Raw genomic sequence first — 14,048 nt, 5'->3', positions numbered from 1 at the left:
TATCTATCAACTAACTGTGAACTACTTACACCTAACACCATATATATCCCGGGTATAAAGCTCCATGGAGCAACTCACAAACCCGCGTGTAAACCCGGAATCCTACACAAAAGTTACACAACACACCCAACACAAATACAAAAATACACAACTTACCCTCTTAAGAATTAATGACAAGTTTGATATACAGGATACTTATTTCAACATTTCTTATCTTATTTTTTGGATACCATTTCCTCTTCCGATTTCTGTGATGATCTCGATATTTATCTTCTCTCCGGTTTGGAACTCATCATAGTTGGAATGGAAGTATAAAGTATTCACCTGTCTAGGACGATCTTGCCCCTGTTGCTATGGAATTGTCCGGTTCTCCATTTGTTACATAGCTTTTCTAGATGTTATGCTTTGTCATATGGTGTTACTTTTCTGGCTTTGGAGTTTTACCTAGGTGTACGGTTATGTTTTCCTTGTTTTGGTCGGTTTGGATGTTAAAGGTACCTCCCTGTACATATTGAGTTTTGCCAATTTGGACGATTTTGCCCTTGTTGTTGTAGGTGTATTTAATTTTTGTAATCGGTTTCAAGTTATCATGATTTTGGTTTCAAATAGTATTAAAGGATAGCCTGATTGGACGATTATGCCCTTGGAGTTGATTCCCTGCAATTCTAAAATGTTTTGTTGCTGTGAACAAAATTTTTTGTTCTCAATTTTACAGTGGATTCTAAAAGTAATTGTTTCAATTTGAGTTTTTATTATACACATATTAAGGTAGTGACATTTTTGTGTTCCAATTTTGATATTTTGTTGACATTTTATATAGTGTGATAAGGGGTATTGTATTTGTGAATGTGTTAAATTTTTGTTTTCGTGCTTCACACTTCACAATTTCGTTTGACACAACAATTTTATTTTTGTTGCAAATCATATACAAGAGTAAGTCTAAATCTAATGAACTTGTTGAAGATACTTATCTTAACTATGATATATTAATCAAGTTTTTTATTCATATAATGCTTAAAGAAAATGTTTTAGTGATGTTTACAACTTTTAGTTATATGAATATGAATTTGTTTGAAAAACATGATAGTTGCATTTTCGTTTTATAAATCCATGTTGTATTTAGATTTAATATAAGTATTGGGTCATTATTAAGTTTTTCGCCCAGGATAGTAAAAACATATGGACCGGTCCTACTTCTACTTATATATAAGTACTGGTGGGTATTATTGATGAATTTAACATCTTTAATTCCTCGATGTGTTGCTATAAAGAACTCCATTCAAAAAATTTAGGGAGAAGTGAGGTGTTAATTTGTAAAAATAAAATAAAGAACCAAAAAAACAAAGATGTTAAATTCCTGAAAAAAAATAAATATGTAAAAAAAGATATAAAAGAAGTTACCAAATTAATTTTTTTTAATAAACTAGTTTTAAAAATAAAAAAATAAAAAACTTATAAAAAAAAATTGGAAAGTTTTTAAACAATGTTAAAATGATATCCAAACAAATCACACTTATTAAAAAGGTTGTTATAGAAATTGTAAAAATATTTTCTTTTCCTTAAAAAAAAAAAAAAAAAAAAAAAAAAAAAAAAAAAAAGGTACTAAAAGAAGTTGAGAAAATATTATAAAAGGTATCAAATTTGTAAAACAAACTGAAAGTTGCGTAAAATTTATAATAAAGAAAAGCTACGAAAATACTCATATTACAATTTTCTTTTCCAAGTTTGTAAAACAAATTAAAATGTGGGTCAAAGTTGTAAAAACGAAAGCTGAAAGAGTGAGAGGGCGTGACTGCGAAAAATATTTGAGAGGGTGGAAGATCGAATAATCAAACTCGATTGCGAAAGCGATGGCATTTACACTGCACTTTGTACACAATTTCTTTTAGACACAACCTGGAATTAAATAATAATAAAACTATTATTCATGCTTTCTATTTTTGGAATGGGCGGAAAATTTATAAAAGACACTACTTTAAAAAGCTAAAAGCAAGGCGAACAAACGGAAAGAACAAATTACAAAATGTTAAAATGTTAAAAGTTTACGACAACAATAAATCCAATTACAAACTCCAAAATTAACCTTATTGTTAACCCAACTAAACATCATTTTGATTATATTATCCGCCAATTTAAAAGGGAAGATCCGCGTTTTGTTAAAAACAATATCGTTCCTTGTCAACAAAACACACCGAATGAAACCACAATCAGTAGGAAGCAAGAGTTTCCATTTTTTGGGACAGCATCCCCATTTGGCTACGAAATCCCCAAGATCACTGACCCTGGAGAAGTTTTGAAGAGGGATATTGCACCAATTAAGAATCCACGTTATAGCCTCCACAACAACCCAACCAAAATGTTGTTCGTCTCGTCGAAACCAATGGCACACAAATAACAAGACGTGGAAGGAAGAGAGATACATTGACGAGAGAGGGCGAGAGCCAAGGGGATCCGATCCAAACAAGCACACTAAACAAACCTCATGATCTTCAAGGGAACCATATGAATCCAAGTAGTGGGGTTACTCGTCGAGACTATTATTTTGGAGTCAACTAAGGCCGATCATGCACATAGAAACAACAATCGTTGGATAGCTTGCATCTCTATATGTCGTCACCATTTGTTGAGTTGAATTTACGAAATGGCTGTGGTGAGACTATTAAACTCAACGGACTCCAAGGCACTGTTGGGGGCCTTTTTCCAAGCCCATATTAGGTGTCTGTTGGGCCTGATCCTCTCCGAGATAAAACTAGACTTACGCTTGTAGAGCCCGCATAAAAAGGGGAAATGGTTAGTGAAAGCACCTTCCCCTGTCCAGTCTTTGGTCTAAAAAAGGGTTTTGCGTCCCAAGTTTATTTGGCACTTTAAAATGTCTAAAATGCATATCACCAAATAGTGTAAAAGAATTAAAACTTTAACAATGTTTAAACCAAGTTCATGCCAACGTTTTTTTTTTCCCAAGAGAATGTAAAGATTTTCTCGAGCAATTGTGCAAGTTGCCTATGATCCAACTCTAGGATCTTAAAATGTAATAACCATTTGAAAAGTAACGCCAAATTGAGATATAAGAGAGACCCAATTCCAAGGCCCTCATTCTCCTTTGGGCCTAAAACAGTTTTCCAAGCAACCCACAAGATTTTGTTTTTCTCTTAGTTTTCACCCTAAAGAAAACGACTTCGGATCTTTTCCAATTTCTCAAGAACAGAATAAGGAGCTATATATAAGGAAAAATAATAAATTGTAAGGCTTCCAAGCACGGATTTAGAAGGGATGAGTCGGCCACTAAAGGAAAGAGAATTGACCAAGAAGAGAGTTGACTTTGAACTCGGTCAAGAATAGGGCGACAGTTTCTCAAGCGACATGTTTGCACCTACCGGGATCCGCAAGTATTTGAAAGGAAAGGAAGCAGCCTCGTATCCTAAAATGTAAGTACAAGCATTGATTCCCCCTTCTGAAACGCCAATGTCGTAAACTTGAGATTTATGAAAGTTTACTTTTAATCCCGAGGAAGCAGCAAAACACCTTAAAATTCTCGCCAAATTATCAAAGTTGGAGTTTAACCATTCTCCAACGAACAAGGCCTCGTCTGCATATAAAAGATGGGAGATTTTAGAACCGTCGTTGGGGATAGACACACCATAGAAGAAATACTTTTGACAGGCTGACTTCAAGGGGGCACTAGGGCTTCCATGACGATAATAAATAAGAAAGGCGACAACGGGTCCCCTTGTCTCGTCCCCTTAGGGATCAAAAATTCCTTAGTTTTCGAACCGTTAATGTGGACCAAGGCACTATAGGAAGGGAGACAACCTTTTATCCAAAACCACCACTTAGCACCGAATCCCATTTGGAACATCACGGACTCAAGATAACTCCAATTAATGGAATCAAAAGCTTTATTGAAATCAACTTTAAAAAGAAACATTTTTCTCCTACTCTTCTTCGCATGGGTATAGACTTCGTTAATGATCAACGACCCATCCAGAATATTCTGACCCTCGATGAAAGCGGATTGGGTTTCATGGATAACAGAAACGATGATGTGTTTTTTTTTGGAGGCAACGGATTCGACAATGATATTGTAGACATATTCGATGAGACTAATGGGTCGGAAATTAATGAGAGATGACGGGTCCTTGACTTTGGGAGGAGAAAAATAAAATAAGAGTTACTCTCTCCATAAAGGCTTCCAAACTCCTTAAAATGTTTAACGCGTCTCATAATGTCGTCTTGCTTCAAGACCAAAAGTGTTTGATGAACTTAAACAAAAATATGTCGGGTCTAGGGGCTTTATCGCTAACACAAACCCAAATCACCTGGTTTATTTTAATAAGATCGAATAGGACCTCCAAGAAATTCCTATCTCCACCAGTAATCTGCTTAAAATTCGGATTTAAAAAGGTTTCCCTGACTTCTCCTGAAATTTATTGTCACACCCCCAAACCGGAACAACAGAAACGTTCGGGGGGGGGGGGGGGGGGGGGGGGGGACGTCATGTTTAGTATCACAACACATGTATCATAGTAATCATAGTAACAAACAACCATTATATTAATATTAAAGTGTTTACAAAGTATGTGATTCACAAAAGATTGATTCAAAAGTAAATAACAAAACAAGACATGAAACTACTATGCTCCATCTTCTGAATACCAGGGTGTGTACATGTCCACTATTCTCTTGAGAATACAAGTTATTTTTAAAGAGTAGATTAGCATTTAAGCTGGTGAGTTCATAAGTATTTTAGTGATGTAAAGTAAGTTGAAAGTTCTTTTTAGAAAAGTTCGTCTGTTCCTTCAGAAAATCCTATATCTTCTGATGTGATGAATGAGAGTAAAAATGACTCTACAATTCCTTTTATGAGTACTAAATGGATACACGTTACATACAATTTAGGTAAACAGACAATCAATTGTGTGAATCAGCCCTAAGCCTACAACCAAACAAGGAACAGGGAATGAGAAGGAAGTCACACATCCCATTGTTTGTTAGATCTTTACTGTATATAACCATGGCATATTCATTTGGTACTTATGAGGTTAACTGTAATAGTTCTTTATATTTGATGAAAACATTCTTTAAGAAAATCAAATATTTCCTTTAGTAAAAATAGTAACCACAATAGTTCCTTCTATAATCATTTAGTTTATACAAGCTATATATAATCTAATATCGAACGGACAGTTAAATGGGTGAATCTACCCTAAGCCCACAACCAAACAATGAACAGGAAGTAAGGCGGAAAGCATACATCCAAATGCCTATCGGATATTAATTATATATAACCCTGATGTATAAACTAAGATATTATAGAATTAACCACTAAAGGTCCTTTAAGTTATACTAGTTTAATAAACTAAGGTATTATAAAATTAACCACTGATGGATTAAACCCTTTTACTGATAAGTTTCTAGTTTAGCCTACTAAATGTTCTATCTGAAAAGTATGTTTTTGTACTAGAAAACGATATATTGAATTTGTATGCTATGACCTGACCCATACCTGGTTCTCCTTATGATTACTTGGTGTAAACGGAATATATATATATATATATATATATATATATATATATATATATATATATATATATATATATATATATATATATATATATATAAGATCGGATAGACAGTAGACTGGGTGCATCTGCTCTAATCCCACAACCAAACAAGGAACAGGAAATGAAGCGGAAAGCACACATCCTACTATTTGCCAGACCCAATTAATATATATCTCTGATATATGCACTAAGGAATCATAAAGCTAGCATTATAGGCCCTTTTCTAAATGAATGTACTAAGACCCGACTGTATTGTTTTTCTTTTGCAAGTTTTCCCAAGTTTAAGACTACCTTTACTAGAAAATAGTTTGCATTACCCTTTATTTGAGAAGATCACAATATGAATGTAATGGGAAAATGAAAGTATTCTGTAATATTTTATAAGTAATCACTGAAGCACTTACTACCTTAAAACCATTTTGTTAATTAAGGTTAAAATGTGAGTTTGTTGTAACCATACTGATATGACACGTGTTTAACACGACGACCTAAAGGCGCCGAAATTGATGTGACATTTATCACCCGTAGACTTGCAAGTCCCATTGTAGCTAGCAGCAAGGTGTGGGGTGTCAATCCCGTATAGATCTATACGCAAACTCATGCTCTCCCTCCAAGAGATTCAGGTTACAAAACGCGACCTAGCAAGTATATTGCTAAGCCGTGAAGTAGTAGTTTCACATTATATTTATCTTGTTCTTGTTATCATATGTTCCTTTTGTTCTAGTGTATAGTATGTTCCTCCATGTTTCTCTTTGTAGTATGTTCTTTCTGTTTCTCGTTATAGTATGTTCTGAACTAACTTAAGTATGAACTGACTCCTTTATGTCTCATTGTACTAGAAATAGTGAGTAGTAGTCCTCTAAACTATACCTATTATAGTTTACTATTAATGTTGTTTGAATGATTGTGTATGTTTGAACACCTTTGCTACCCAATGGTATTGAATTGATTTGAAATAGTTTGTTTGATAACACAGTTTGAAGTATAAGAAATCTCTTGGTTTGATAGTTATAAATCACATGTGATTGAGTATACAAGTATATGGTTTTCTACTTGTATCCCCCCCCCCCCCCCATAAAAGCATTTAAAAGATAAGTTAGGGGTATGAACTCACTTGGTAAGAGTGAATCACGCAACATTTCGTTCTAGGAATGATCTTTCTTGACGAACTGTGGGTTTCTGGTGAAGAAACGAGCTTCACGTAGGCAACACTTCGACTTGGAAAGGAGTCAGTTTCTCTGGAGATTCGGGGCGTCAGGACTTGCGTTGTGTAATAGAGGTGTTACCGGGGCTTCGGGGTGGTTTAGAGGGGCTTTACAGTGTGTAGAAGTAAGAGAGAGGATGGATTTCAGCAACCAAATTCAGAAGGTCTCAATTTCTATATATAGGGAGAAATTTTGGAACTCATGTCGTGAGCATGGATTGGCTCACCTCGTGAGTTCGATCCTATCCATCTGTTGACTCGACTTCTAATAGCCTGAAACCTATCCATTACTGGCTCACGTGGTCAGTCCTTTGACAGTGTGGGGATTCGTGTCTCGAACTTCAGAAATTCATATCTATCGCATACGAGCTCCGATTTTGACATTTTTTATATCTATGCGTGGGTGAGATTATGCTCTACAACTTTCGTTTAGACTCCGTCGGCTAAATTTGACTTTCTTTTTAATATTCTATTTTTAATAGGTCGGGACTAGAAAAGTTCGTTAAAAATCCATAACTTCTTCATCCGACATCCGTTTTCATCTATCTTTTTACCATTGTACTACTATTGTCAAGATCTTCAATTCTCGTTTAGGTTGCGTCGGCTAAAAGTCGCTCGATCTCTATTTCGAGTATTAGTTGTCTATTGTTATATCCGAAACTTAGAAAAATCATAACTTCCTCATACAAAGTCAGATTTGGACGTTCTTTTTATTTACGTTTACGGTTTAATGATATCTACGAATTTCATTTAGATATGTAAGGCTAAAAAGTATTCTATTGATATTTCGCATTTTATGCTTAACAGTGCTTTACCGTCTAAAAATTTCCGGGTTGTCACATTTATACCTAAAGAACTTCCATGTTTCATGTTTTATGTTGCGTACATCAGTAATCCAAGCACCATTGATCATGAGGCCTTGGATATTACTTCGCATATTCTTGATTTTAAGATAGTTGTAGAAAAAGATGGTGTTTTCATCTCCATCGCGCACCCATTTGTTCTTAGTTTTTGGAACTGAATCAAATCTCGACAAATTTTCCATCTCAAGAACATGATGTTTACACTCTCTTCTTTCAGACAGTTCAATCACATTGAGGTTCCTATCTTAGGCTAGCAACTCAAGATCATCAATTTTATGTTCTAAATCCAAAATCACTTTGTTTTCCTTGTCGAATTCAGTTCTCCTCTAACTCCTAATAGCCTCCTTGACAAAACGCAACTTATCAGAAAGGAATCTGTCATGCGCTCCTCCTCCATAAAAATTATTCCTGGCATTCACAAAAAAATTTCATCAAAACCATCACATTGCAACCAAGAGTTAAAAAAACGGAAATGGGTAGGGCCAAAATCCATGAAGCTAGTTCGAAGCAAAACAGGGGAATGGTCGGAGTATTCCCTTAGGAAAAAAATTCATACTTTTCAATAAGAAGATAATAAGATAGAGTTAGAAGCAAATTCCTATGGTAGGAAATAACACGAGCTTCTAGTGGTGTAGGTATTGGGAGCCTAAGATCCGCAAAACTTTTCATTAGTAGCAAATTGTTGGTAGTGGTTTAAACTTTAAAGCTCAACATTCCAAGATCATGGAAAAACATATCAAGTTAGGATATAAAGCTCTTCTTTCGAATCATATCAAAATAAAAAATGAGTGTGTTTTTGAAGAATCGCTTATGATTGTGAGAGACTCAAATAATCAAATATTCCTGATTGTGTAGGATGTCATAGTATTTTTCCGTTTCAATTTCAATAGAACACCAAAAAATGTTTATTATACTTTTTTCCCACCCTCGGCTAAAATCAGTAATCGTTTATCCGAGAACTACTATAAATTAAAGATAAAACTACAAAAATGCTCCCTGTGGTATACATTTTTTCGAGTTTTGGTGCACATCTCAGTTTTTTTTGGATCGGTGTTCCTTTTGACCATGTTTGTATGTGGTTTTGGTCCTTCAAAAAATTGAAATTATTGGAATACACCCATTTGTATTTACTTTCTATTTTGCTTTCAGTTTTTTTAAATCTAATACTTATTTATTTATTTTAATAATTACAAAACAATAAAGGGCCCACACCTCTCTCTCTCTCATATCCTTATCAAGTGCTTTTGTTAGGTTTGTTCCTGTTCTCCCTCCCTATTTTCTTGGTTTGTTCTTGTGTGTTCATAGTCATGTTTTGAATCATAAGAACCATGCTACTAAACCCTCCACGAGATCTCCACCTAACTGATTCCTCCTTCACCACTCTTACCTTCGGCGGTTAATCCCACCCATATCCTTAAGCCTCAGAAGCCTCTTGATAGCTCAAACACACACACACACACTCAAATTCATGAACCCCATATTTTATGAACACACACACGAAATCAGATCTGGTAAAGCGTTTTTGGATGAACATATTCAAGAATAAATTTATGAACCTAGGTCTGAGGAATATAGGCAAACAAAATCAGATCAAGTTCAAGGGTTCTTAGTGATATGTGCATATGTAGCCCTTCATTTAATACTAATTCTTATCATTTATTAGCTATTTATTTTCATATTATGGACAAAAGATACTTAAAAGTGTGTGAATTGTGTTTTCAGTCCAAAAAGAATGCTTAGGAGCAAAAAGAAGCAGGAGTGCTCATTGGGAAGCTTTGGAATGATCAAAAGAAGAAAAGGCCAAAAAATGGAAAAGACTCGGCGAGTCGTGTCGTCGACTCGACGAGTCGATACGAAGATTTGAGAAGATAAGGACTCCTTAACTTACCGTATACGGGAATTAAGGGATGGACTCGACGAGTCGGTCATGGACTCGGCGAGTCGGGTCGAATCTATAAAAACGACTTTTCAGATCGACACAAAGAATTTCGGAGAACCCTTGGGGAGAAAAGCTGCGAATAAAAGTCATAGAAGACCTAGAGAACGAAGATCCAACCCTAAATCCGACTCTGAAGGAGAGTAGAGGCAATTTCCATTAATTTCAATTCAATCTATTGTTTTCATCATGTATAGACATATAGATTTCGTTTTTGTTCTTTCAAATGCCTCAGTCATAAGCTAAAACCTTTTAACTTCTGTTTGGGGAGACAATATTGATACCATGGTTTGATTATTGTAGGATTAGTTTGATATTGGTGATTTTGTTAATCTAATCTTGTTAAAGAACCTTATGTGTGAATGATAACTATTTTTCTGTTAATATGAAGAGAATTAAGTTGCATGAACATCTCTTAATTGTGAACTCATATAATTTATTTGACCACTTTATTATATGACTAGGATTAGCGAATGTGAAACTAGAATTAATAGGAAAATAGGTAAATTCCCATGTGAGCTTGTGTGATGACCATCAACAAGAGGTTAACTAAAGGGCCAATTTAGTTGACCATTAGAAGTCTTAATTAACCCGAATAAACAACCTAGGAAATTAAAGTAAATTAGACAACTGGTCACTGTTTGAGTTAGTTTGTTTTCTAAGGATTAGTGTAGCGAATGTGAACCTAATCACTTGAATCGGTAGCCAATAGAACAACTAATCCATTGCACTATTACCATAAGATCAATTGAGTTGAGCCTAAACAGAAGTTTCCTTCATTATTGAATTTAGTCGAATCTTTGCTTTCCTAGTTTCTACTTAATTAGTTTAATTATTAGTTAGTAAGTTTCTAGTCTTGCAAAACTAGAGAAACCCATCTCTTTTATTATTTGTTAGTTACTATTATATAATTTTAGTAATTAGTTTAAATTGCCATTCGCTGAGTTCAATACCTTGCTTACTAAAACTATACCATCAATAGACAAGTTCACTGCCTTTTGTGTGATTAATTTACATTTTATAAGTAGGATTAAAAAAAGTTGGTTTTACACACATCAAGTTTTTGGCGCCGTTGCAAGGGAATGGTTCCATCTTTAAATTGATTACTATTGTTATCGATCCTTTGTGCGAGATTTTACTTGCACAAAGTTACTGCTTTTATTAAATTTAGCATTAGGATTAAATTTTAGTTAGTAGTTTTTAGAAAATTTTGTTTAAAATTTTTCTGTTTTTGCACTCGACTCGCCGAGTCCCTTCGAACAGACTCGACGAGTCCATAACTGAACAAAAAAATTTCGTTTATAATTTTGTTTTATTCTTTTTACGCATTTTTTTTTCTTTTTACAGAACGTTTATGACCAGGGGAGGAGGAACACCATTGGTCCCACCTTTTGACGATCCGGAAGCAACACTTAGAAGAAACAAAGGCATAACAATTGGAGATCCCGAAAAACCGAAAAACTCACCACTAAGGAATTTGAAATCCGTTTTCAGCAAGAAGAAAGGCAAGAAAGTTGGAGAATCCAACGCCTCTTTAGCAAGCGAAGACCCGATTAAAGAAGACACAAAGTACGAAACCAAAGAAGAAGAAGAAGAACCTAAATACGGACACGACTCCGATTCAAGCGACGATTTAGCTATTACCATGGCTAATATCGATGAAATTCCCATGGAGGAATGGAAGAAGAGGATACGTGATGACACTGGATCGGGACTTGTGAAACCCGTAATTCCCGCAACTGCTACTTTTGAGCTTAAGGGTCACATCCTTGCTCAACTTAAGGAGATCCCCTTCACCGGCAAAGACCACGAAGATGCTTACAAACACTTAGATGAAGTTAATGATGTAGTTGATTATTTCAATGGTCCAAACGTACCTCGGGAAACTCAGCTACTTCGCATGCTTCCAGTTACATTGAAGGGTGTTGCAAAGGATTGGCTCAAGTCACTGCCCCCCCCCCCCCCCGGATCCATCACTATATGGGCCCAGATGAAAGAAGAGCTCATTGATCAATTCTGACCACCATCCAAGATATCTAAGCTAAAGAAAGCCATAGCCAACTTTGAATAAGAACCTAGAGAGTCACTTTATGAAGCTTGGGAGAGATACAAGAGCCTACTAAGAAATTGCCCATATCATGACCTCAATAGTCAACAAGAAGTCTCCATCTTTTTATGATGGAGTAAATGTTACAACAAGGCAATTACTTGACTCGCAAGGTCCACTCACGAAGAAGGCACCTCCGGTGACAAAGCAACTAATTGAAGAATTCTCTAAGCATTCTAGAGAATACCATAATCCAAGAAATGATGTGACAAGGGGGGCTACCTATGCAGCTTCAGAAGATTTGTCAACAGTCATGGCTTTGTTGAAAACCATGGATAGGAGGATGGACAAAATGGATCAAATGATACATGTTATTCGGGTGGGTGAACTTCCAAGTAAAACCGAGAATAATCTGAGAATGGAGAACATGAATGTAATAACAAATAGTTTTGGGAAATTTTCACTCCTCTGATCCCTGCACAAAAGGTCTCAACTAAGGTGCATGCAGAAAAGACAGAAGATTCGAGTTCAGCAAAACCCGACACGACTCGCCGAGTCCCTCTAATGGACTCGACGAGTCCAAGGTCTAATGACAAAACTGTTGTTTCTTTAATGCCTTATAGGCCGCCTTTGCCTTATCCAATTCGATCCATACCTGATGAAAAGGCTAAAGAATACAGAACTTTCATGGAACATGTTAAAGCCCTTCAAGTCAAAATTCCATTTGCTGAAACAATTATTCAAACGCCTAAATATGTAAACTTGCTTAAAGGTCTCTTTTCCGCTAGAAAGGATATGGATGAAGTCACTAAGATAGTGTTAAATGAGCTACCAAGAAAGAAAGGTGACCTGGGAAGCATCTCGATTCCTTGCCAATTTGGAAACAAAATTGCTACTCAGGCATTGACCAATTCGGGTGCAAGTATTAATCTAATGCCATACTCTTCCTTCAAGAAGTTGAATCTACCGGAGCCAATGCCGATTAATATGAAGATTCATCTAGCAGATAAGAAAATCATTCGTCCAGGGGTGTTTCTGAAGATCTTCTCATAAAGGTTGACAAATTTGTATTTCTCGTGGATTTTGTAGTACTTGACATGGAAGAAAACCCCAAAATTTCAATTATTTTGGGGAGACCATTTTTGAATACCACATGTGCATTGATAGATGTATGCGAGTCCACACTAACATTAAGGGTAGGAGATGAATCAACAGTGTTTAAGGCTACACAAGATATTAAGCATGAGATGACAAGAAAAGAATAAGCTTCCTCCATTCATTTGGATGATGAACTACTAGAAAAAGGGCTTGCACTTTTAAAAGAAAAAAATCCAATTAAATTTTTACTGTCTTCTGGAGAAAATTTTGATGTTGAAAAAGATTTAGAAGAGATAGAGAAGTTTTTGGAGGGAACTGATCCAGAAGAAACAATGGGATTTGTGGAATACACACAGACTCGATGAGTCGAGTCGAAAAGTTCAGAGACTCGGACAACCTTGACCTGCTATTTACAAGCTCTTTTCCTATGAAGATTTTTCCAGATTCTTTGGAAGGTCCAGCAGCAAAATGCCAAATTGTTAAAAATTATTGTGACTTTCAAAATGTTCAAGTAGCTTACCTTGATACGATGATACAAGGAGATAAAGAATTTCGACTTGATAAGGAGGAAAGCTTGGGAGAAAAGGAGAATGCAAGGGCTTGGAATGATGATACTACTAACTCATCCATTGAGTCACATATGACTTATCAAAAAAATCAAGTTAGTCAAACCTCGAGCCCAAGTTTTTTCCAATTATAAACTAATTAAGTTTGAAGAAGGAGAAGTACAAGAGATGGGGCCAAAGGATGGGGTGAAGAAAAAGAAGTTTGGGAAACCGATCAAGCATGCAATTAAAGAAGATACTACAAGGAAAAAGAAAGGAGAATTGCGACGGGCATATAATAGGAAGATACACGCCTACAAGATAAAGTATAAACCGCAAAAGATTAAGCGTGAATTCTCGATGCATGAAAACGAAGAAACGTAGAGCGGGAGGGAGTCCAGCTAAAGACTCCTCAAAAAGAAGCGCTTGGCGGTAGGCAACCCGTTATGAGAGTTTGCTTTCTTTTTCCTTTATCATTTCCGTTTTAGTTTTTGTTTGATTTTCTTAGGATTTTTCTGTTTTCATCATCAAAAATTATTGCTTGAGGGTAAGCATGGTCTGAGTGTGGGGTGGATTGATTATTTTTGCGAAAAGAGTGACAAAATCATATGATTTTTTTTAGATTGCAAGTGACTCGGTGAGTTAGGATACTGACTCAACGAATCTATTCAAAGTCCGGATAACTTTCATTCGCGACCAGACTCGACGAGTCTGGCCCCGACTCAACGAGTCGACCATATTTACTGAAAAAATAAAAACATTTTTTACATCCGGTTAAACTAGGGTTTTAACCC

The 14,048-nt window shown here is 35.7% G+C and overlaps 1 protein-coding gene and 1 non-coding gene across 2 annotated transcripts; one reads left to right on the top strand and one right to left on the bottom strand.

The window, feature by feature from the left end:
- Window positions 1-11,602: 11,602 nt before the first annotated feature.
- Window positions 11,603-11,709, bottom strand: LOC145013631 (small nucleolar RNA R71). Its single transcript, XR_013665179.1, has one exon. It is a non-coding gene; the product is annotated as a small nucleolar RNA R71 (small nucleolar RNA).
- Window positions 11,710-12,223: 514 nt separating this feature from the next.
- On the top strand, window positions 12,224-12,664 carry LOC145010661 (uncharacterized). The gene has a single exon (XM_078969175.1). The coding sequence runs from the start codon at window positions 12,224-12,226 to the stop codon at window positions 12,662-12,664; it is 441 nt and encodes a 146-aa protein (XP_078825301.1).
- Window positions 12,665-14,048: the final 1,384 nt, after the last annotated feature.

The sequence above is a fragment of the Lactuca saligna genome, chromosome 8, assembly GCF_052625555.1.
Source record: "Lactuca saligna cultivar CGN05327 chromosome 8, ASM5262555v1, whole genome shotgun sequence".
Lineage (NCBI taxonomy): Eukaryota > Viridiplantae > Streptophyta > Magnoliopsida > Asterales > Asteraceae > Lactuca > Lactuca saligna.
Note: the sequence above shows the minus strand (reverse complement) of the source record. Positions and strands in the feature narration are given on the sequence as shown.

Coding starts and splice junctions, on each gene's coding strand:
- LOC145010661 (XM_078969175.1), top strand. CDS start 12,224: ATGCCTTATAGGCCGCCTTTGCCTTATCCAATTCGATCCATACCTGAT.